Source organism: Bos indicus x Bos taurus, chromosome 18 (genome assembly GCF_003369695.1).
Source record: "Bos indicus x Bos taurus breed Angus x Brahman F1 hybrid chromosome 18, Bos_hybrid_MaternalHap_v2.0, whole genome shotgun sequence".
Taxonomy (NCBI): Eukaryota; Metazoa; Chordata; class Mammalia; order Artiodactyla; family Bovidae; genus Bos; species Bos indicus x Bos taurus.
In genome coordinates, this window is record NC_040093.1 from 3,909,493 (window position 1) to 3,935,138 (window position 25,646).

General features: G+C 45.5%; 1 protein-coding gene and 1 pseudogene across 1 annotated transcript; both read right to left on the minus strand.

The window, feature by feature from the left end:
- Positions 1–1,921: 1,921 nt before the first annotated feature.
- LOC113875814 (vomeronasal type-1 receptor 4-like) lies at positions 1,922–3,231 on the minus strand. Its single transcript, XM_027514486.1, has 2 exons — positions 3,219–3,231; positions 1,922–2,871 (listed from the first exon to the last, which is right to left on the minus strand). The coding sequence occupies exons 1-2, from the start codon at positions 3,229–3,231 to the stop codon at positions 1,922–1,924; spliced, it is 963 nt and encodes a 320-aa protein (XP_027370287.1).
- Positions 3,232–13,818: 10,587 nt separating this feature from the next.
- Positions 13,819–24,380, minus strand: LOC113875815 (annotated as a pseudogene).
- Positions 24,381–25,646: the final 1,266 nt, after the last annotated feature.

Below are 25,646 nucleotides of genomic sequence, written 5' to 3' on the forward strand. Positions count from 1 at the left end.
AGGCTTGTGGACACAGCGGGGCAAGGAGAGAGTGGGATGATTTGAGAAAATAGCATTGAAACATACACATTAACGTATGTAAAACAGAGAGCCAGTGGGAGTTTGACGTAAGACTCGAGGAGCTCAACCCAGTGCTCCCTAAGGGGTGGGAGGTGGGAGGGAGGGGACATGTGTATACATATGGCCGATTCCTATTGATGTATGGCAGAAGCCACCACAACATTGTAAAGCAATTATCCTCCAAATAAAACAAACAGAGCCCTTCAGTGTCCGCGTCTCTCCTCACGCTTTCAGAGGCTGCTGGGGTCCCTCTGCTTTAGGAGTTTATCTGGCCTGAGTAAAAATGAATGAGGGAAAGAGTGAATGATTGCACACACACATGGGTGAAGGGAAATCTCTTCCTTCAACAGACTCCTACCAGTAAATGCTGAAGGCTGAAATGAGACCACTGCGCGTGTTTTGACTCGGGAGGGCGTTGGGGCGGGAGCTGAGGAGGTGTGCCGGGATGAGCAGCTGCATATTAGGACAGTCTCAGGACGTCTCCCAGCAAAGAACTCGCTGACCGATTGCAAGGCCCATGGTCCGTGTAACATGGAGACACCTGTCAGGTGCCCGTGACAGGGCTGGGACAGGCAGATGTGGTGTGTCCCCTAGCAGGAAGTACGGAGAACGTCACAGGGCCTTTATTTCTTTTTAAAGAGTACCCCCCCTCACCACAATGTGGACCATTTTTAAAGTCCTTACTGAATTTCTTACAGTATTGCTTCTGTCTTAACGTTTTTCACTTTTGTCCGAGAGGCATGTGGGATCTTAGCTCCCCGACCGGGGATGGAACACGCGCCCCCTGCGATGGAAGGCGAAGTCCTAACCACTGGGCCACCGGGGAAGCCCCAGCATCTTGACTGGTTCAGGAAGCTTTACTGAGATATCACTGACATGGAAAATATGTGAGTGTGAGGTGTATAGCGTGGTACTTTGATGCAGGAATAGACTGTGAAATTATTACCACAGGAAGGCTGACACCTCCATCGCCTCAGAGAATTAACTTTTCTCCCAGCTGGTGGTGACAGCATGGAAGATGTATTCTCTCACTGACTTTCTAGGATAAGGTGAGTGTATAGTGCAGCACTTGTAGGTACCGGCCCCAGGCGGTGCATCAGATCCTCAGAACTTACTCATTTTATAACTGGAACTCAGTGCCCTTTGACCAACATCTCCTCATTCCCCTGACCTCCCGGCCCCTGGAAACCACTATCTCACTCTCTGCTCCTGAGTTCAGCTTCTTCAGGTTCCACGCACAGAAGCTGTCACACAGTACTTGTCTTTCTCTGTGCAGTTTATCTCAATTAGCATAGTGCTCTTGAGGTCTATCCATGGTGCTGCAAATGGCATGATTTCATTCTTTTTTATGGCTATGTAATATTCCATCACTGGAGAAGGAAATGGAAACCCACTCCAGTATTCTTGCTTGAAGAATCCCCATGGACAGAGGAGCCTGACGAGCTACAGCCCATGAGGTCTCAGAGTTGGATATGACTGAGCAACTAAGCACAGCACAGCACTGACTTCAACAGTAGCAACTTCTACTTATAAAATAAGTAAGTCATGGATATGTAATGTACAACATGATTCAATAGTTAAGTATACTGTGTCACATGATGAAAAGTGGTAAGAGAATCAATCTTGAAAGGTTTCAACACAAGAAAAAAGTTTCATCAGTATAGTACCGTGTAGAGGTGGGTAGATGTTAACTAGATTTATTGAACTCATCATCTGTAATGTATACAAATATTCAATCATAATGTTGTAAGTCCTGAAGTGATATAATGTCACACTTATTATACTTTAATAAAAATAGTCACTCAATACTTAAAGAAGAGAATTGGTTATTATTGAAGGCATCTACTAGATATTTATCACATTAAGCATTATTTCTATTGACTCCATAGCAGATCCTAGGGGTTTTAGGATCCCTTAGGAGCAGCAGAAAGGGGGAAACAGTTGGAAAACATGAGGCCAAGACATCAGAAGTCTGCATCAACCACAGACGAAACTCTACAAGAACAGTGAGATAAAAAGAAAAAGTGGAATTCAGTATGTAAACAATGATGAAGGTGACCACCAGCATCAGGATGGTGTGGGCGGCTCTGGTCTCCGGGGGGCATCTGTGGTGCCCAGTGGGGGTGTGAATATACTGCACCCTCTGGCAGTGTCTGAGCAGGAGAAGCACCATGGAGCCACTGGACCAGACCATGAGGGTAAGAAACACGGCATCAGAAATGAACCACAAGTAGCCAAAGCTTGTGACAGTACCTGAGATTGAGCAGAACCAATTGCCTTGGGAATCAGTATAGTTGTGTGTGTCCTGAGGACCAGTGATTTTCAGAGGAACAGGGATGTACATTAAGAGACTGAGAATCCAGCAGGTGCAGCAGGAAGGACCAATGAACTTGGGGGCTCTTCCTCTGAGCATCACCCACTCCAGTCTCCTCGGGGTGAGAGTGAAGGACTGATAGGTGCTCAGGACAGAAGTGGAGCACAGGGCAGTGCTGAGAGCCATCCTCTGTATATAATACACAAACTTACACCCAAGGCTGGACAGGGACTTCCTTGACACAAAAGCTGCCATTATGTGGGGAATGCCAGGGGAGAGAAGAACCAGGAGGTTGGCCATGGCCAAATGTGGCAGAACCATCTGTGTGGGTCTCTGCTTGTGGCCCAGCAAGGCTGGAGAGATGCTGCGGGAGAAAAGGATGGCATTGCCCAGAGCCCCAACCACCACCTGGAGCAGAAAGATGGTTTTCACAGCCGCCTCCCCTGCGTTTCTCAGGGCTTCTTTGTGAACAGACGTGGAGAGGAGGTCAGAGTGGCCTGGAATGGAAAGGGGGCTGTGTGGGTGTCTACAACAGCAGTCTTCTCACAGAACCAACACTGGGAAAGAATTCCTTTCTCCTCTTCTGAGAAGGGAGATATGGTCATGCTCCACAGGAGGGGCTCAACCTGGAGCACACATGCATGATACCAGTTACACTTTTTACTCTGATTATATTTAATTCTATTGTTTTGGCATTTCCTTATTCTCCACCAGCAGGTCAGGTCCATGAAGTTAAGAACCACATCACTTGTTCGGTAACATGGTGTGATGCATAATAGATGTTGCAAAATCTGTACTAAGTGTATGATGATGTGACAGGAGACAGACTAGCAGATACACTAACCCCTTAGAGACATTCCTGCGTATTGTAAGCATGCATTAAGAAAGAAATGGAAAATGCACAATGCCGGTGAGCTTTAAGACTGCACAACTAATTTAAACACAGTTGCAGGAGAGTGAGTTATTCACACTTGAAATTCATATTTCATCAGAATTACCACACACAGTATAACTTAAAAAATCAGCTATGGACCTGCACTTTCTAGATCCTCATGTGAGGAGCTTGGGAGTCACCTCTATGTCCTAGAAACAAGGAAAACACTGAATAGACTGAAAATTCCTGGATCAGTAAGAGAGGTGAGAGACAGGGGAATCATTGCCTCCACTAGGGAAGAGACAGCGGGGAAGAGAAGGAATCAAGACATATTGGAGCAGAGATTCCTGAGCAGAAAGCCCTCGGGAAGAAGCCCTGGGTAGGAAATCCTTCATCATAACGATGGATCAATGGGGATTCAGTGTGTAGGAGTCTGACAGTTAGAATCTCCAGGAGGACCACTCATCCCACAGTCCTATGAGTCTGGTGATATTTCCCTCAGTTGATATCAGAGAGAAATCTATCCCCTTCTGCTTCCATTACTGGGAGAGGAAAGCAAACATTTTCAAATACATCAGAGCACTGGGTTCTTCTTAACTGAATCTGCTTTCCTGGGAAGGTAGTTACCTAGAGCCTAACCATCAGGGTTTGCACAGAGCCTGACTCACCTGGGAAGGGAAATCCCCAGCTCCAGCCCACTCTATCTGTGCTGTCCTGTCCAAGGGTGAGAAAAACATGGAGAAACAGGGGGTTCACAGTCCAGAGGCACAGGCTCAGGGACCAACTGAGACCTCATCATAGGAGGTGGAACCTCCCTTCTCCCTTAGAAAGGAGATAGAGGGGCCCCCGGGCTGGACAGCCTGTGTTCGTCGAGTGGAGTAAAACTGAAGGTTTATTCTCATGCACACACTCCAAGGAAAAAGCTAGTGGCAGAAGCTTTTCTGGAGTAAAGGGGTAAAGAGATACTGTGCCCACACCTGAGGTCAAAGAAGATACTGTGCCCACACCTGAGGTCTGTACAAGAGCAGGAAGGCTTCCCAGGGGCCAAAAAGGGAGGAGGGCCTAATAAGGGTGGACTTGCACCCACAGGTCTTTGTGGTGGGATCTGTCTTAGCAAAATGTTGCCCATGCATGTTGGGGAGGGTTCAAGGATTAGTCAGGTGTCAAGAAAGAGACAAGGAACAAAAAGAATAAAACACTTAGGAATATATCTACCTAAAGAAACAAAAGACCTATATATAGAAAACTATAAAACACTGATGAAAGAAATCAAAGAAGACACAAATAGATGGAGAAATATACCATGTTCATGGATTGAAAGAATCAATATAGTGAAAATGAGTATACTACCTAAAGCAATCTATAGATTCAATGCAATCCCTATCAAGCTACCAATGGTATTTTTTCACAGAACTTGAACAAATAATTTCACAATTTGTATGGTAATACAAAAAACCTCGAATAGCCAAAGAAATCTTGAGAAAGAAGAATGGAACTGGAGGAATCAACCTGCCTGACTTCAGGCTCTACTACAAAGCTACAATCATCAAGACAGTATGGTACTGGCACAAAGACGGAAATATACATCAATGGAACAAAATAGAAAGCCTAGAGATAAATCCAAGCACCTATGGACACCTTATCTTTGACAAAGAAGGCAAGAATATACAATGAAGAAAAGATAATCTCTTTAACAAGTGGTGCTGGGAAAACTGGTCAACCACTGTAAAAGAATGAAACTAGAACACTTTCTAACACCATATACAAAAATAAACTCAAAATGGATTAAAGATCTAAACGTAAGACCAGAAACTATAAAACTCCTAGAGGAAAACATAGGCAAAACCCTCTCTGACATAAATCTACGACTCACCTCCTACAGTAATGGAAATAAAAGCAAAAATAAACAAATGGGACCTAATTAAACTTAAAAGCTTTTGCACAACAAAGGAAACTATAAGCAAAGTGAGAAGACAGCCTTCAGAATGGGAGAAAATAACAGCAAACGAAGCAACTGACAAAGAATTAATCTCTAAAATATACAAGCAACTCCTGAAGCTCAATTCCAGAAAAATAATGACCCAATCAAAAAATGGGCTAAAGAACTAAACAGACAGTTCTCCAAAGAAGACATACAGATGGCTAACAAACACATGAAAAGATGCTCAACATCACTCATCATCAGAGAAATGCAAATAAAAAAACCACAGTGAGGTACTATCTCACTCTGGTCAGGATGGCTGCTATCCAAAAATCTACAAACAATAAATGCTGGAGAGGGTGTAGAGAAAAGGGAACCCTCTTACACTGTTGGTGGGAATGCAAACTAGTACAGCCACTATGGAGAACAGTGTGGAGATTCCTTAAAAAACTGGAAATAGAACTCCCATATGACCCAGCAATCCCACTGCTGGGCATACACACTGAGGAAACCAGAAGTGAAAGAGACATGTGTACCCCAATGTTCATTGCAGCACTGGTTATAATAGCCAGGACATGGAAGCAACCTAGATGGCCATCGGCAGACGAACGGATAAGAAAGCTGTGGTACATATACACAATGGAGTATTACTCAGCTATTAAAAAGAATGCATTTGAATCAGTTCTAATGAGGTGGATGAAACCCGAGCCTATTATACAGAGTGAAGTAAACCAGAAAGAAAAACACCAATACAGTGTACTGATACATATATATTGAATTTAGAAAGATGGTAATAATAACTCTATATGCGAGACAGCAAAAGAGACACAGATGTATATAACAGTCTTTTGGACTCTGTGGGAGAAGGCGAGGGTGGGATGATTTGAGAGAATAGCATTGAAACATGTATATTATCATATATGAAACAGATTGCCAGTCCAGGTTCGATGCATGAGACAGGGTGCTCAGGGCTGGTGCACTGGGATGACCCAGAGAGATAGGATGGGGCGGGAGGTGGGAGGGGGGTTCAGGATGGGGGAACACATGTATACCCATGGCTGATTCATGTCAATGTATGGCAAAAAACTACAATATTATAAAGTAATTTTTTTAAAAAAGAAAGAGACAAGGTAATTGGCCAAAGGTAAAGAAAGACAATATTTTAAGTATATAATATGAAATCGTACAGTAACCACAGCAATTATTTAGAATTTAGACTAACAGAAGTTCGGTTTGTTTGTTTTTGTGGAGTTTTTAAAGACCTACTGACAAATGTCCTTTTTGCTAGTAAATGCCATCATTTGGTAATCTCAGAAATCATTCCTTCTTTCAAAGAGAAAAATTCCACTATAGTTGAATCCCATTTTCTCTGAGTGAAATCCCATCATATAGACCAAAGATCAGCAAACTTTTTCTGTAAAGGGACAGATAGTGGTATTTTAGGTTTTGTAGGTCCAGATACAACTGAGTAACTCCATGTTTTATGCAGCTGGGAAGGCAGCCGCGGACAATATATTAACAGGTGAGCATAGCTGTGTTCACAATGAAACTGGATTTCTAAAGACACATGGCGTATGTGCACACCACCATTCACAGCAGCATCGTTCACAGTAACCAGTAAGTGGAAACAGCCCAAGGGTCCATCAGTAGATGAGTGGATAGGCAAAATGTCATCCTATATCGCACAGGAATAGTATTCAGCTGTGAAAAGGAAATACGTAGCATATTTGATATATGCTACAACACACATGCACCTTGAAAACATGCTTAATGAAGCAAGTCAGGCACAGATGGAAAAACAGAACATGATTCCACTTATCATAGTTACTTGGAGTAGGCAAACTCATTGAACCTGAAAGCAGAACCCCTCAGCTCTACTGAGGGGAAGAAGGTTGTTTAATGAGTAGCAAGTGTCTGTTGGGATGATGAAGTTTTGGGAATAGATGGTGGTGATAGTTATACACGGGCTTCCTGGTGGCTCAGATGGTAAAGAGTCTGCCCGCAATGCAGGAGACCCAGGTTCGATCCCTGGGTTGGGAAGATCCCGTGGAGAAGGAAATGGCAACCACTCCATTGTATTCTTGCCTGGAGAATTGCATGGACCGAGGAGCCTGGTGGGCTGCAGTCCATGGGGTCACAAAGAGTTGGACATGACTGATGGACTAAAGCTAAAGGTCAGACAAAGACCTGGAAGGATGGTCCTAAATGAGGGGTTTCCGTCACCTCTTTCTGTGCTCCTCATTCAGGACGCCCACACCCTTTATCTGGGTGGATCTCGCCCCACTTCTGTCTTAAACAAATTCTTCTCCGTGTGCTCACGCACATGCTTTGCTGTGTCTCTAATAATGAACTTTATACCTGTTTTTTTTTCTTGCTTTCTAATGGGGGAAAGAACCAGGGTCACTTTGCTTCTAGCCTCAGGCCCCTGGTGTTCTGGCAAGTAGGACTCCTGGTTTTCATTCAGGCGCCCCAGGTTCAATTCCTGGGCAGGGAACGAAGATCTCTTTTCAGAACCCCTCACTGCCGTCTCTCTGAGGTCATCCCCACAGCTCACCACCACATCACCAAAGGTTTATTAACAGGCACTCTCTTTACCCACTACAATGCGTCCAGATAACAAGAAAAAACTCCTAGGTGCGTTGAAAGGCAAAAACAAACAAAAGACCCCCCAAACCCAAACAGTTTGAAGACACAGAGCGAGCATCAGATGCAGACATGCCAGGAAAGTTGGATGGTCAGACCAGGAACCTAAATCAGCTACGATCACTGTGCTGAGGGCTCTAGTGGATAAAGCAGACAGGTGCGAGAACAGCTGGGCAACGAGAGCAGGAGAGGGGAATCCTAAATTAGGAAGAAATGCTGGAGACCAAAACACTGTCCCAGAAATTCCAGACTGACTTTGATGGGCTTCTTAGTAAATCAGAGGACGCTGATGTGGAAGTAATCTCAGAAGGAGATTTACAGTGAACTCATGGCTCTGGTCCCCCTCAGATACACACCCCAGCACATTCCCGCCTTCCACCTGCCCAGCTCTGAGCTCCTCTCTGCTGAGAGCCGGCTCTCCTGTTTCCTGCCCTGAGACTGAACACAAGGGAGCACTCACCTGCCTGCACTTGGCTCCACACTCTGTGCAGGGAAGTGTCAGTCAGGATGGGCCCCAGTTATAGGGACAGGGTCCCTGGGCCCGCTGTCCCCACAGAGGAGCCATTATCATGTCATCTGGAGCGGAGGTGACACTGTCTGCATGGAGAGTCTGGGGTGTCTCCAGTGGGGGGCAGATCTTACCCCCAGTGCTCGTCACCCTCACCCACGCCTGGGGACTAGTGACAACTCCTGGCAATTACTGAGAAGGTCCCCGTGAGCAGCCGAGCAGAGGGCAGGGAGAGTTTTCTGTGTTCCCCGCGGGAGAGCCCAAGTTTACAGTGAAAGTCATAGCTGGGGGAGGGACACTCACAGAGCACCGGGGTCCCTTCACTGTGTCTCCCGTTGGGCATTTTCCTTTGTGGTCTCACTTTTCCAAACTGTTCCAAAGTGTGTTCACACTGATCATCAGCATGGGACCTGGAGGCTGGGCTTTCTCCTGAGCTGAAGTCCCACAGCCCTTTCTATTTATGGCCTCAGGTCTGTTTAATCTGGAAAACGCCCCGTTTGAAGCCAGAGTTTCCCTCAGAGTCCTCAGGTCTCCCTTGTGTCCACGTGACTCTGAAGGACTTTGTCATTTGCTCCAAGTCACCCATGGAGCCCCCTCCTTGAGCCTCTCATTGGACCTCCAGCCTGTCCCTGTGTCCTGGGCCATGACTGCTGGAAAGGTTTCTGGACTCACAGGGACTAAGAAATACCACTGATGAAAACAAACAGAGAGGTGACATTAGACTGTATGCTGCAGTCCATGGGGTCACAGAGTCCAACTTGACTTAGTGGCTGAACAACAGCATTAGAATACTTTAAACTGATCATGGCAATCATCAGTTGATAGTTGGATCCTGGGTACCAGGTCCCTCAGCTGGGAAATAACCCTGAGTTCATCCTTCTGAAGCCCAGAGAGCAGAAGGGGTACAATCATTCATCCCCACTGTGCTCCTTCTGCAGGGAGTTGATGCACTGTGGCCAGCGGACTTGTCCACAGTTCAGGTACATGGGTTTGAGAAAAGAAGGCAGATAAGACAGCCACTGCCTCTTTAAAGTGTTCAACTGTGGTCCCTGTCTTCAGAAAATATGAATGATAATGATTTAATGTGTTCACTGATTATTCCTCCTTGGAACCTGCCCCCACACATTTAAACACAGAGAACCTACTGTGTGCTGTCCCTAGTACTAGGTAATGATGGTCCTTGTCCTGAGCTATGAGATGCTGGTTACATGAAGGACAAGGTTCATCATCAGACTCTTCACTGAACTGGTGAACTGGTCTTGATTTCGCTATTAAGGTACCTCCAGTTCCATGTGGCTACTAGGCACCTGAAATGGGCTCGTCTGAGAGATGCTCTGATTGTAAACACACACTGGACGTCAAGCATCTGTTAAGACAGACAGTAAACTACCTTTTCAAGAACTTTTCAGAATTGATTATAGCTTGTGCTCAGTCGCTCACTTGTGTCCAACTTGTTGTGACCCCATGGACTGTAGCCCGCCAGGCTCCTCTGTCCATTGGATTCTCCAGGCAAGAATACTGGAGCGGGTTGCCATGCCCTCCTCCAGGGGATCTTCCTGATCCCAGGATCGAGCCTCAGTCTCCTGTGTCTCCTGTGTTGTAGGCAGTTTCTTCACTAGCTGAGCTATCAGGGAAGCCCCCATCCTTAATAAAACCTCACTTATTCCAGAAATAAGTCAACATTTGATGGGATTAAGGAGGTGGGACATAAATAAGGAGGAAATGGGAACCATATTCACTAAAATCCCCTTGCAGGGGAGCTGAGTGTCAGTGGGGGCACGTGGAGGCCACAGGCGAACCTAGTGGACTTGAGGTGGGTCCACCTGATGGAATTTCTTCTTCACGTCTCCAATTTCTCCAAAAGACGGATTTGAAAGACAAGGTCTGCAGTACGGAGGCATCTGTTAACTCAGCAAATATTCTGGAGGTCAGTTCAGTGCCGGGCAGTGTGTGTCCATTTAGGGGCACTGGACAGAGACTCTGTCCTGAGAGGAGTGAACTGACCCTGGCAGGGTCTTCTTCATTTTCTTTATCATCACAGCTTCACATTTTAGGCAAGATGGTGACTTTTCCCCACTGACTTAATCAACCTCTCAGGTCCTGCCAGGCCTCCTCTCATGGCCAGGTGGGTCCTTCCTGCTGGGGTCAGAAGGCTCAGCAATGTGCAGTAGAAACGGTTTGCGGCCTAGTTCAATGTGCACCTGAAATGAATGTGTGTTTTTCAGCTATTGAATGAAACTGATTGCATGCACACATTTTGATTCGTGAAACACGTCTTGTTTCCATCATATAAAGAACCTCCATCACACACTAGGTTAGGCTTACAGAAAATTAACAGAAAACATTTGGAACTTGATCTGGAAAAAAACAACAACAACAACCAATAATTGAAATAGAAATAAGTCCGGAAACCACAACACTACTTCTGGAAATGTAAGCTTCTCTCATACAATCTGAGTTAGTGATTCATGAACTGTTCTGTAATTCTCTGCTGCGCTTTTGCGCCACGCGGGCAGCAACCGGGGACGTCCCGGCCACAGCCACGCGCACTCGAGAGTCCTCTCCCCGCGCCTCGGCGGTCGGTGTCACTCGCTTTGCCCCGGATTCAGCGAGGACCGCCAGTGCCCAGACTCACAGGGTAGATCCTCAGGAAGCTCTGGTCGTCCTGGCTCGGATGCTGTGCACAGAAAAACAGACACAGCGGCTCCGCAGCGGGAACTTGAGTGAATGTAAAGATACGGGACCCCTCGCCAACGTGGTAGAAGGAAACGACCCCGACATTCAGGAAGACGCCCGCTCGGTGCAGCCGGGGGCTCACCGTGGGCGCGGTGCAGGAAGGCTCGGTGCAGGCGGAGAACACGGCTCCTTCTCAAACTCACTGCCCAGAAGCCGCGCCCGCAGTCGGCCGCGTCTCCCCTCGGCGGCGCGCAGTCTCGCGGCCGACGCCCAGGTCCCCTCGGCCGGACCCCGCCTCCACCTCCAGGAGTGGCGCCGGAGGTGAACCGCGGGGAGCGCAGGACGCAAGTGGTGCGGTGAACCTCTCAGGTCTCGGCTCCTTCTGCTGCTCGTAAACCCGCCCGGACAATTCTCAGGTCCTCAGAAATGATGAGGTGCGTGGTGGCCGTGTCAACGTCCAAGGGCACGTCCACGGCGGGCAGAAAGGTCAGCAAGCAGGGACACTGGGCACTGCACTTCCTGCCCTCTGGGGGGTCCCTTGGCTCACTCACTTCACTTCCGTAACTCTGCACTTCTCACCCAAGCAGAGGGTTCCTGCCGACGCTCCCCTGAGCCTGATGAGATAGTTCCACGTATAAACTGAATGGTTAAAGAGATACAATTCCATGTATAAACTGAATGATTAAAATGGAACCGGTCTTTCTCATTCATGCCCATGTTCTCTTTGCATTAATTGGATTATTTGATTCAAGACTTTCCTTCTGTTTAGAACATGATATGCGTCCACAAAAAAAAAAAGTCCCTGGGTGTTGATTTTCCTCAAAATTGTCCAAATGAGACAGACTTTGTCAAAATACAGACACTGAATATACACCTGAATGGTGGTGATTTGACGTGCCCCAGAATAATGTTGGAATAGTAATGTATCTTTTTCTTTTTGCATCTTCCCTCTCTGTAAATGAACAACAAGCAATTGCATTCCAGTCCTTCCCATTCTCTGAGTTGTAGAAAATATAAGAAGACGTGTCAGAGGTCTCTGGATGAGGGGGTTAACTCTGGAAGTCAAGACAGAGGAAGGGATTCTTGTGGACATGGGAAAGGATGGGCTTGGATAATGTAGTGATTCAGACCCAGAACTCTATTCGGCCAGGCTCAGAGGGCCGGGGTGGACGGACTAGCTGCATTGGCAACATCTCCGCCTAACCAAGTAATGAGGAGGGGGCCTCGACCCACCTGTCCTGATGTGACTGTGTGGATGGGGCCACATTTCAGTTCAGTTGCTCAGTCGTGTCCGACTCTTTATGACCCCATGGACCGCAGCACACCAGGCCTCCCTGTATCACCAACTCCCAGAGTTTACCCAAACCCATGTCCATTGAGTCAGTGATGCCATTCAACCATCTCATCCTCTGCCATCCCCTTCTCCTCCTGCCCTCAATCTTTCCCAGCATCAGGGTCTTTTCAAATGAGTCAGCTCTGAGTATCAGGTGGCCAAAGGATTGCAGTTTCAGCTTTAGCATCAGTCCTTCCAATGAACACCCAGGACTGATCTCCTTTAGGATGGACTGGTTGGATCTTCTTGAAGTCCAAGGGACTCTCAAGAGTCTTCTCCAACACCACAGTTTAAAAGCATCAATTCTTCTGCACTCAGCTTTCCTTATAGTCCAACTCTCACATCAATACATGACCACTGGAAAAACCATAGCCTTGACTAGACGGACCTTTGTTGGCAAAGTAATGTCTCTGCTTTTGATGGGGCCACAGGATGGGGCCACAGGAGACTCAGAAATAAACTCTCTGCCGCAAAGGCCAACGACTCCGCTTGGCTCCCTCCTCACACGGCTCTTTGGGAGATGCTGAGACTTTCTGACCGTTGGAGAGAACGTGCGGTTTTCCAGTTCCCTATCATAAACACGGGTGTGCACAGAGCAGCTGGCTGCTTTCCTGATGACATGCAGGTTTGAAGGGGCACTGGAGCACAGTCATCACAGCCCACGGGATGATAGGACCCCTCACAGGAGGAGAGGGAGTGGGTGGAGCAGGTGGAAGGAGCCTGGGCACTCTCTGTATAGCTGGGCAGGTCAGCCCTGGCATTCGGAGCTAACCCAAGAGACGCAGCTGAGCTGTGGTCATTCCCCTTCCCTAGGAGTCCTGAGCCGGAATCAGGCACCTTAGGTCCCAGCCAGGGCGGGAGCGCAGGAGACAGGACTGAGACCTCCGGTCACACAGCACACATTCCTTTCCCTTCAGCTGGGCGTTCGTGCCCTCAGTACGCCCTGTCCACTCGCACTGTGCACAGTCACCTGGGGCTTTGCCACATCCTGTGGGAGGTGCTCCATCGCTCAGTCGTGTTGGACTCTTGGCAACCGCGTGGACTGTAGCCCACCAGGCTCCTCTGTCCACGGGATTCTCCAGGCAAGAATGCTGGAGGGGGTCGCCATTCCCTCCCTCCAGGGGGATCTCCCGCATGCTGGGATGGAAGCCACCTCCAGGGCATCTCCTTCATTGGTAGGCGGATTCTTTATGACTAGTACCACCTGCGAAGGCCACACAGGACTAAGGCATGGCCTAAATGTGTCTTTGCTTAAAAAATAAAAATCTACAGATAGCTCTTATCTACACCTAATGGAGGAGAACACTTGCTGGTTGGAAAGAATCAACATTTCAGGCGGCAGAACTCAGCGAGGGCCTCAGCGAGGCCTTAGCTAGCTGAGCGCTGTTGAAAAGGCGCTTTGCCCCCGGGTGATTGTTGGCTGGGGCGCGGTACACAGACGCCTTACCTCAGAACTTGCGGATCCTTGGGTTCCTCTGGGGGACGGCTCTCAGCTGGGGCTCGAGGCCTTGCCCTTGCACACTAGTGCTCCGAGCTGCAGCGCGTGCCTGAGGTCAGTCTTCTGGGAGACCACCAAACAGTTGGGGCACAGCAAGCCCTCCGCGCCGGGCACCTTCTGCAGCGAATCCAGGCAGCGGAAGCAGCAGCCAAAGCCGCATTTCAAGTATCTGGGGTTGTCCAGGTACGTCAGGCAGACCACACATTTACTCGCTTTAAAGAAGTGTTCAGCCCTGGGTCCTCTCTGGGGAAACATGCATGAGACGGGAATTTCCATGAGCTGAATGGATACTAGTCCCTGGGGCACTTTTTTCCCCAGAATTTTTGTCTTATAGAGAATATGACTTCAGTCATGTCTGCTTCTTTTGCGACCCCATGGATTGTAGCCCGCCAGGCTCCTCTGTCCATGGGATTCTCCAGGTTAACAGTATTGGAGTGGGTTGCCATTTCCTTTTCCAGGGGATCTTCCCAACAGGGTGATCCAACCCAAGTCTCCTGCATTGGCAGGTGGGTTCTTTACTTTTGAGCCACCAAGGAAGCCTGATAGAGAATATAAATCTCTACAATTTTATTTATTTATTCTGGCTGCGTGGAGGATATTATGCACAGTGAAGTCAGTCAGACAGAGACAAACACTGCATGATATCACTTTTATGTGGAGAGTAGAAAACAATACAAATGGAGACATATGAAAAACAGAAACACATTTACAGATATAGAAAAAAAAATGCGTGGTAACCAGAGGGGAGGTTGGGTGGAGGGCAGTACTATAGATTAACAGACAGAAATTACTATATGTAAAATTGATAAACAAGGACCATACTGTATAGCACTGGGGATGTACACCCATTACCTTGTAATAACTTAGAGAATACTTTGCAAAAATACTGAATCATTGTGCTGTACCTCAAAGTAACATTGAAAATCAGCTAGTCTTCAATAAAAAAATAAGACTAATAGGGATGCTAGTGTCAATGCAATAAAGAGTAATTTGTCTTTTAACATAAAAAACCCAAAAAGATTAAAAAAATGATGTTGCAATGATGACACTTTGCCTTTTAACACTTTAGATTTATCTGCTTCTCCTTTGTTTATGTGTGTACTGGAAAATGAACTTAGAATCACACATGTGGGTCACCCTGGACTCTCCACCTGTCCAAACTGCATGTGACAAAAACTCACAGAGGAACTTGAGAGGTGGAACCAGTCTGTGGCTGAAAGTTCATCTCACAGAGTCTACCAAGCTCTGATTAGACTCAGGATAATGAAGATCAAACCAGTCAACCCTAAAGGAAATCAACCCTGAATATTCACTGGAAGGACTGATGCTGAAGCTCCAGTACTTCGGCGACCTGATGCCAAGAGCCAGCTCGTGGGTAGAGACCCTGATGCTGGAAAGATTGAAGGCGGGAGAAGAGGTTGACAGAGGATGAGATGGTTGGATGGCATCACCGACTCAATGGACATGAGTTTGAGTAAACTCCGGGAAATGGTGAAGGACAGGGAAGGCTGGCATGGGGTCACAAAGAGCTGGACACGACTGAGTGAACAACAACAGTGAAGACTTTATTACTTCTCCAGCCTGGATACTGAATATCTAAGTTCTGCCTGTTCTCCTGGAGGTCCTTGTGTCTCCAAGTGCACACACCGTGCCTCAGGTAACTCTCCAATTTGAATACATTTCCAAATCCCTGCCTTCTGTAGAACAGAAATACAAGAATGAACGCTCCTAAGACAGACTTACCTCTACTCAGCCAGGTCCAGCTGCTTGCCCCCTCTCACAGCTCAGTTCTGCAGTGAGCCACCTCCAGGGGCTTTTATAAGAGATGGCTTCTCCCATCTCATGCCCATTCTTTGCTAATCCAATCAGGTTGTGATTTAATTCTGGCCTTAGGTTTCTTTATCCTCCAGTCATACAGAGATTTAACACACACAAAAAAGATAATTGTATCTTCAAAGTGCTATTTTTAATCTAATAGGAAACAAATATTGCCAATTCAGTGGGTCCTGAAGGAAATTCACCCTGAATATCCATGGGAAGGACTGATGCTGAACCTGAAACTCCAATACTTTGGCCACCTGAGGGGAAGAGCTGATTCATTGGAAAAGACCCTGATGCTGGGACAGACTGAAGGCGGGAGGAGAAGGGGATGACAGAGGATGAGATGGTTGGATGGCATCACCGACTCAATAGACATGAGTTTGAGGAAACTCCAGCAGATAGTGGAGGACAGAGGAGCCTGGCCTGCTATAACCCATGGGGTTGCAAAGAGTCAGACACAATTGAGCGACTGAACAACAACAAATGATATCCAAATAGCTGTCAGAAAAAAGTTTTCTGTGTTTCCCGTGGAAATTTTAGTTCAGAGTCAAAGTTAAATCAGGCGTTAAAGGGACCATTGAAGGTGCATCAGGGATTTCATTATTTCCAACTGGGCTGGTTCCTCAGTGCTTTTTCATGTCTCCAAAATACCGTGTCACCAATGGATCAGGAGTCTGTTTTCAAGGACCTTAAATTCCATGCTTCTTTCTAATTATATTCCTAGGTCTTTGTCGTCTGTAAAATCCCCCATTTTAGGCCATCTTTTCAACCTCAAAATCCTTTGTATCCATAATGTCAACCTGATGGCACAGGTAAACGGTGAATTTTATTGGAAAGTTTTGTTGCGTTTTACTGGAATGCAGAGGGGCTTCACAGGTGGCGCTAGTGGTAAAGAACCCACCTGCCAATGCAGGAGACATGAGAGGCGGGGGTTCCATTTCTGGGTTGGGAAGATCCCCTGGAGGAGGGCATGGCAGCCTACTCTAGTATTCTTGCCTGGAGAATCCCATGCACAGAGGAGCCTGGTGGGCTAGAGTCTATAGAGTCGCCAAGAGTTGGACACGACTGAAGAAGGGACTAAGCACGCATCCATTGGAAAGCAGCCACCTCTGTCTGCATACTGTCTAAGGTGGCTTCCACCTACAAATGTAGCATTAAGCAGTTGTGACAGAGACCATGTGGCCTGTGAACCTAAAAATATTTACTATCTGAGTCTTTGAGTAAAAGTTTGCTCCCAAGAACTAGTTTGTTGTACTTTGTGAGAATTCCAGTGCCCACAACCCACCCCATCTGAGAGTTCATGGTGCCCCAGCCCCTGGGACAATCCCACACTCCTCAGGCTTTTCACTGAGAAACTGTTCTTCTTGCTGTCCTTCGTTTCATATTGAGTATGTTTTCATGCTTTTGTTCTCATGCTAGGGCTAATTCTTTGTTTCAGCCATGTTATCTTTTTTTCCTGTTTGAATATTACTAGAATTTCCAAGAGTACTGTTAAAAAATTCTCCTTTAAATACAATTTTTATTTATTTTAAACTTAATTTTTACTGGAGTATAGTTGCTTTACAATGTTGTGTTAGTTTCTATCGAACAGCAAAATGAGTCAGCCACAAGGATACACATATCCCTTCCCTTAATGGGTGTTTTCAAGCATACAAACTGTAGACAACAGGGTAATCACCCACTCACCCACCCATACCTCAAGCTCCTTGTTTACTTTTAAGCATCATCTACCTTGAGCAGATCCAGCAGTTCTTTCCACTGGAGAATTTTTACTTTTTGGCTGTGCCATGCGGCATGTGGGATCTTAGTTCCATGACCAGGGATTGAACCCACGCCCTCTGCATTGCAAGCTCAGAGTCTTATCCACAGGACCACCAGGGACGTCCCTCCATTGGAGAATTTAAGTGATAATTATATCCTGGCTAGGGACAGTTTGGTGTTAGTGTTAAGAGATACAACTCTGAGGCATTTATGGGGGGGGAAACCCTGCAACAGTTACCACCATACACTCAAAGGGGAATGAGAGGAGAAGCTCATGATACAACTGTGGCTGAATCACTTATGTGCTGCCTTCTAGAATGTTCCATTCGACAGCTTCAAATCTTCTCACTCCAGCAGAAAAGGTAAGTTGAATCAACCATCATTAACTCCAAACATTATAGAGAAAAATGATAATTATTTGAGAGTGTGCATAAGACAGAATGTTAAAAAAGGCACCGTAGGGTATGTGGTTGGGTCCCTGCTCTGATTCCTACATCCGAGCTGTACCTACTCCATTCTCTGTCTTAATCTCACTGTTTGAATAGCAAACATCTTCTGGGGACCTGGGTATTCACAGTATGAAGCTGGCAGCGTGGAGCAGATTGACATGGAGAGGAGGGGTGTGCACTTGTCTGTGTCACTCTGCCCTGAGCATCTTTGTCTTCAGGGGCTGAAGTGGGAAAGATGATCCCAAACAAGGGGATTCCAGTCCTGCTGCTGATGCAGAAGAGTTTCAGGTCTCTCGTGTTCCCATGTGTATGTGTGTGCATGTGTGTGTGAGAGAGAGAATGTAGGATGGATGCATAGTTGGGCACCCTCTTTTCTGTTACACAGAGTTAACTGTATCTGGTGTTGGGTGGAGAAGAACTTTGTGAGGTGATGGAAACGTTGTGTTGTACAGAAATATGTCACTATGGAGCACCTGGAATGAGTCTAGGGCAAATGAGGAGCAGAATTTTAATCTTACTCTGCTTGAACTTAGATGTAGGCAGCTCCACGTGGCTAGCCCAGGGACTGGGAGAAGCGGAAGGTGTCTTCCCTTGCAGTGTAGGGCACCTGGCCCAGCAGATGGTGCCAGAGCTCCAGGACGGAGAATCAGGGCTGGTGTTGCTGGTGGGGCGGGAGGAGGCTGGAGACAATGGAAAGCCTGGGATCCACACACTTGCAGCTGCTCTTCCCGGGTCACAAGAGATTATGAAATACAGGAACTAAGTTTCTTAAAGGGTTTCCCAGGTGGTGCTAGTGGTAAAGAATACACCCGTCGACGCAGAAGATGCCAAAGATGCAGGTTTAATCCCTGGGTCGGGAAGATTTCCTGAAGGAGAAAATGGCAACCCGCTCCAGTATTCTTGCCTGGAGAATCCCATGGGCAGAGGAGCCTGGTGGGCTACAGTCCGTGGGGTCGCAAAGAGTTGGACACGATTATGCATGCACCCACACAAGCTTCTCAGAACTGTTTCTCCTCTGTCTCCTATTTTCTCTCCTTCAGGGAGAGACACACACTCCCTCTCGCTCACACACACACCCTCACAATCTTACTCGTGGTCTCAGTCACGGACTCTCTACTGTGCTTCCCAGTATGCACACCCTCTCTTTCACACACTCTCACACACCAATTCTGCCGTGTGCTTTGCAGGAGTGCTAGTACAAGAACGAAGAGGAACTTCAGCGCTTCTGGTTCCAGTAAAATGGTGTGTGGAACCAAGAGAGACCCGTCTGTCACGGCCACATGAGGATGCTGCAGAACCAGCACCAGTCCTTAGCTGGCCCAACACAGCATGTTCTCTAGAGACGGGAAAGTGCAGAAACTGGTGCAGCCTTTGGATGGCATGACGTCAGGACTGAAATGAACTCCACCAAAACTGGCTTAGGGGCGAAGTAGAGTGATCTGTTGAATCCAGTTACGAGAAAACACCAGACAAGTTTTAAAAGCTAGGAAACAACTATATTTTTTTTTCCTATGGTGGTTTCCAATCACGTTCTACCTACATCATTCCTTCTACATTTACTCATTACTATTATATGTATGTATGTTTAAATCCTGACTTTGCCATTCTAAATATAACTGAATTATTTTTTTTGTACAGCTGAAGCTAAAACAATATTGCATCTTTTTATTTTTCTCAACACCAACACCTGTTGTATTGGGGTAAATCTGATTAACAGTGTTGTGATAGTTTGAGGAACAGTGAAGGGATTCAGCCATACATGTACATGAATCCATTCTCCCCCAAACTCCCCTCCCATCTAGGCTGCCACGTGACATTGAGCAGAGTTCCATGTGCCATACAATAGGTTCCCATTGGTTATCCACTCTAAACACAGTAGCTAACACAATAGTGTAAATCAACTATGCTTGGATAAAAAAATGTGTATGTGTTGAGTGTAGCTAGGTATATCTGCATGTGTGAGTGCGTTCATGAAACCGAATTATGAGCTGTTTGTGCTGAGAGGCCCCAGAGCAATGACAGTCTCGGCAGTGTGCAAAGCTAGTAGTGCACCCTGGTTTCTCAAAACTGACTTCCAATACACATTCCGAAGAATCTGTATTCTTTGATGAAAACATAAAAAAATAGCAAAAAGCATTACAAGACCTGTAGAATTATACTATTTAAAAGTTTTTACATGTTCTTTGAAAGGGTTGAAAGCAGTCAGTTCAGACTATGATACTTTGGGAACCCATATACAATGGCTACCACAAGCAACGGAAAGTACTTACACCTTAACACTATCAAATAAATTTTTTGCCTTAGAAAGGTGAAAAAGACTTATGTATTAAAGTGAAAAGATATCCTTGATATACTGTTAAGTAAAACAGGAGGTTTCAGAAGGATAAATAAGGTTTGCATGCATGTGTGCTCAGTCACGACAGTCATGTCCGACTCTTGGCAACCCCATGGACTGTAGCCTCCTAGGCTCCTCTGTCCATGGAATTTTCCAGGCAAGAACACTGGAGTGGGTTGCCATCCTCTCCCAGGGGATCTTCCCGACCCAGGGATCAACCTGAGTCTTTTGCCTTGCAGGCGAATTCTTTACCGCTGAGCCTCTGGTGAAGCCCTAAATATCGTTTTGTTTCCTCTCATTCGATAACTCAATATGAATTCATTTTTATTATTTTTCTATTCTTTTTCAAATTCTTTTCCCATTTAGGTTATTACAGAATATTGAGCAGAGTTCCCTGTGCTATACAGTAGGTCCTATTGGTTATTTATTTTAAATACACTACTAAAATTAGAACAGATATAGAGAACAAACATATGGACACCAAAGAGGGGAAAGCGGGGTGGGATGAACTGGGAGACTGGGGTTGACGTATATAAAATGTTAAACTAGATAACTAATGAAAACCTACTGTATAGTACAGGAAACTCTATCAGTGCTCTGTGGTGACCTAAATGGGAAGGAAATCTAAAAGAGAGGAGATATATGTATAGCTGATTCACTTCTGTGGAGCAGAAACGAACACGACATTGTAAAGCAACTAAAGACCAGTTCTAGGACATGGAAGCAACCTAGATGTCCATCAACAGATGAGTGGATAAGGTAGTTATGGTACATATACACAGTGGAATATTACTAAGCTATAAAAAGGAATGCATTTGAGTCAGTTATAATGAGGTGGATGAACCTTACAGAGTGAAGTAAGTCAGAAAGAGAAAGACAAATATCACATATTAATGCATACGTATGGAATATTGGAGAAGGAAATGGCAACCCACTCCAGTATTCTTGCCTCAAGAATCCCATGGACTGTAGCCTGTCAGGCTCCTCTGTACATTGGGTCACAAGAGTTGGACATGAGTTAGTGACAAAACCACCATCACCGTGGAATCTAGAAAGATAGTACTGATGAACCTATTTGCAGGGCAGCAATGGAGACACACACACGGAGCAGAGACTTACGGACACAGTGGGGGAAGGAGAGGGTGGGATGAGTTGAGAGAGTAGCAGTGAAACATGTGCGTTACCGTATGTAAAACAGATAGCTGGTGGGAGTTTGATGTAAGATGCAGGGAACCCCAAGCTGGTGATCTGTGACAACCTAGAGGGGTGGGATGGGGAGGCAGGAGTCGGGGGGTTCAAGAGGAGGGGACATACGTATACCTATGGCCGATTCATATGGATGTATGGCAAAAAAATCATAATATTGTTAAGTAGTTATCCTCTAATTTTAAAGCTCGGGGCTGGTGCACTGGGATGACCCAGAGGGATGGTATGGGGAGGGAGGTGGGAGGGGGGTTCAAGATGGGGAACATGTGCACACCCGTGCAGATTCATGTCGATCCGCCAGTACAATATTGGCAAAGCCAGTACAATATTGTGAAGTAATTAGCCTCCAATTGATATAAATAAATTTTTTTAAAAATAAAGAAAATGCTGAACTAGTTAAAAATAAAAAATTTAAACAATTTTAATCGTATATTAAAAACAACAGTCTGTCACAAAACAAGGGGGGAAGGAAAAACAAAGAGAGTAAAAACCTAAGAGAACAGAAGACGACTGAGACTAGATGAAAACTACACATTTAAGTGACAAATATAAAAGACGGCAGTTTTTACTCCTTCTTTCATATGACTTCATCCATCCAATCAACCAGATTACTGAGACTCAACCATGTAAAGAACATGCAGCTTTCAAGGTGAAGCGATCCATTGAAGAACACTGATTTTCTGTGTAAGACTATAGCTGACTGGAGAAACATGAGTTAAACAAAGATTCAAGGTAATACAGAACAACACCGTCTCCTTTTCCCAGTTTTTAAACAATCTTCTTCACTGAAATAAAATCTCTGTCCATTCTGGAATAAAATTTATCTGGACCAATACTGGATTATGTGCCAGTGTATTTCAGGTATTATTCACAGTAACACTGAGATAAAATTTGTGGAAATACTTTAAATATTTCTTTATAAAGGAGATTTATTCCAGACAGTTGATGGATTGAGGGAGAAATCAGTTTCCTCAAAAATCTGAAGTATCCTTTTCAAGCTGATATAATTTGATGGGTGGACTATCAAATATACCAGCGCAGCAACTTAGTACACTGATCTTCCATGTTCGTTGGACTTTATGTAAAAATTTGGTACTTATTATAAACATCAAAAAGTACAAATGTTCAGTTGTAAAATAAGTCACAGGGATATAATATACAATATAGTGACTATAGATAATAAACTGTATTGCATGGTTTTAAATTTGCTGAGAGTAAATCTTAAAAGTCCTCATTACAGGAAAAATAATTTTGTGTCTCTGTATGAAAACGGCAATTTGTTCTTACTGAGGTGATATTTTGCAACATATACAGGTATAGAATCGTTATATTCTACAACTAAAACTACTATAACATTTTATGTTAATTATATCAATAAAAACGGCACTGAGTAAAGAGTCACAGACTAGAGTGATCTCAGCTATTAGTGAAGCTATCTTCTACACATTTGCACTTCAGCCATGACTTCTGACAACATGAGAGCAAAATCTAGGAAATCTAGGATCCCTAAGGATAAGCAGAAAGGGGCTAAAAGTGGGGAAACATGAAACCAAAATATGAGCGGTCTGTATCAAACATAGATGAATATTTGAGAAGGAAGCGATATAAAAAGAAAAAATGGAATTCAGTATGTAAACGATGACAAAGGTGACCACCAGCATCAGGATGGTGTGGGTGGCTCTGGTCTCTGGGGGCATCTGTGGTGCCCAGAACGGGTGTGAACATACTGCACCCTCTGGCGGTGTCTGTGCAGAAGCACCATGGAGCCACTGGACTGGACCATGAGGCCAAGAAACACGGCATCAGAGATGAACCACAAGTAGACAGGGCCATCGGCAGGACCTGAGGATGAGCAAAACCGCATTCCTTGGTTATCACTATGGTTGTGTGTGTTCTGTGAGGCCAAGAAACACGGCATCAGAGATGAACCACAAGTAGACAGGGCCATCGGCAGGACCTGAGGATGAGCAAAACCGCATTCCTTGGTCATCACTATGGTTGTGTGTGTTCTGTGAGGCCAAGAAACACGGCATCAGAGATGAACCACAAGTAGACAGGGCCATCGGCAGGACCTGAGGATGAGCAAAACCGCATTCCTTGGTCATCACTACGGTTGTGTGTGTTCTGTGGAGCAGCGGTTTTCAGAGGGACAGTGATGCACATTCAGAGACTGAACATCCAGCAGGTGCAGCAGGAAGAACCAGTGACCTTGGGGGCCCTTCCTCTGAGCATCATCCACTCTGCTCTCCTCGGGGTGAGAGTGAAGGACTGATAGGTTCTCAGGACACAGGTGGAGCACAGGGTGGTGCTGAGAGTCACTCTCCGTAAGTAATACAGAGTTTACATCCAAGACTAGACAGGGGGTTCTTTGACACAAAAGTTGCCATTGTGTGGAGAATGCCAAGAGCGAGAAGAACCAGGAGACTGGCCACGGCCATGTGGGTGAGAATCACATATGTGGATATCTTCTTGTGGCCAAGAAAGATTGGAGAGATGCTGTATAGGAAAAGGATGGCATTGACCAGAGCCCCAACCACTGTCTGTAACTACAAGATAGTTTTCAGAACCATGTCCCCTGGGATTGTCAGGGCATCTTTGTGAAAAGACATGGAGAGGACGCCAGAGTGTCCTGGAACAGAAAAGAGGCTGTGCTAATGATGACATCAGCAGTCTTCTTACAGAACCAGCACTGGAAAAGAATTCTCAAAATAAAAAAGAATTCTTACTCTTCTTTCTTCCGAGAAAGCAGATACTTTTATACCCTATAGGAGGGGCTCAACTCGAAGAACAAGCACATAACAGCTGTATTATTCACCATTACTGTTTTGTATTTATATCTGTTTCCCATGACTTGGGAATCATGTCTGTCTTATTCAGCAATATGGTTGATCTCTGACAGGTGTTAAATAATACGTACTGAGTATATGAATATGTGACAGGAGATAGAGTAAAGGATATAGTCTACCACCTACAGAACTCATGATTATCCTGCCTATGGTAAAAATGTATTAAGAAAATAAAATACAAAAATATCACTTAGGTTATAAGACTTTCCAACTAATTTTAACATGGCTGCAATTGAATTAGCTGTCAACATTGGAGAACTCATATATCATCAGAATTCCTCAACCCAATATAACTTAAGAAATCAGTCATGGACTTCTGGTTTCTGGTTTTTCATGCATGGATCTTGAAAGTCACCACTCTGTTCTAACAATAAGAAAAAACACTGAACAGAGGAAAAATTCTTGTATCTGTAAAAAAGGTGAGAAAACCAGGGGCATCACTGCCTCAAAGACTGAAGACTCGGACAGTGAATAGAGGGGATCAAAGCTTATGGGGGCAGAGACTCACGATGGAAAAAAACACCTTGGGAACAAGACCTGGGGCAGGAAAACATGCACTCTGTCCTTGGGTTGATGGGGGATCAGTGTGTAGAGCCTGAGGGTAGAAACTCCAGGAAGAACAATTGCAGTGGGATCTCCAGAGTTTTGTGGGTTAAAAATTATTAACGATTAGAAAAAATAGAGAGGGGACATTAGAATACTTTAAATTGATCATAGCAACTATCAATTTACAATTGGTTCTTGGGGACCAGTTTCCTAAGCTGGGAAATAGTCCTGAGTTCATCCTTCTGAAGCCCACAGAGCAGAAGTGGTACAGTTAATTGTCCCCACTGTGCTCCTTCTGCAGGGAGTTGACACACTGTGGCCAGCGGACTTGTCCACAGTTCAGGTACATGGGTTTGAGAAGAGAAGGCAGGCAGATAAGACAGCCACTGCCTCTTTAAAGTGTTCAACTGTAGTTCCCATCTGCAGAAAATATGCATGATAATGATTTAATGTGTTGAATGATTATTCATCCTTGGAATCTGCCCCCACATATTTAAACACATAGAGCTACTGTGACCCTACTGTGTGCCGTCCCTAGTACTAGGTAATGAAAATGCAAACAGAAATAATACTCATGGTCCTGGCTCTGAGATATGAAATGCTGGTTTCATATGAACCACATGAAGGATGTGGTTCACCACCAGACTTCTAGTGGAGCTGGCGAAAGTGTCCACATCTGGGTTGTCCAGTGTGGAAGCTCCAGTCCCCTGTGGCTACTGAGCTCCTTAAGTGGGCTCATCTGAACTGAGAGGGGCTGTGGGTGTAACACACACACTCAATTTCAAGAAAGTATTAAGACAGAGATTTTAAACCATCTTGTCAAGAACTATTCAGAACTGATTACAACTTGAAATG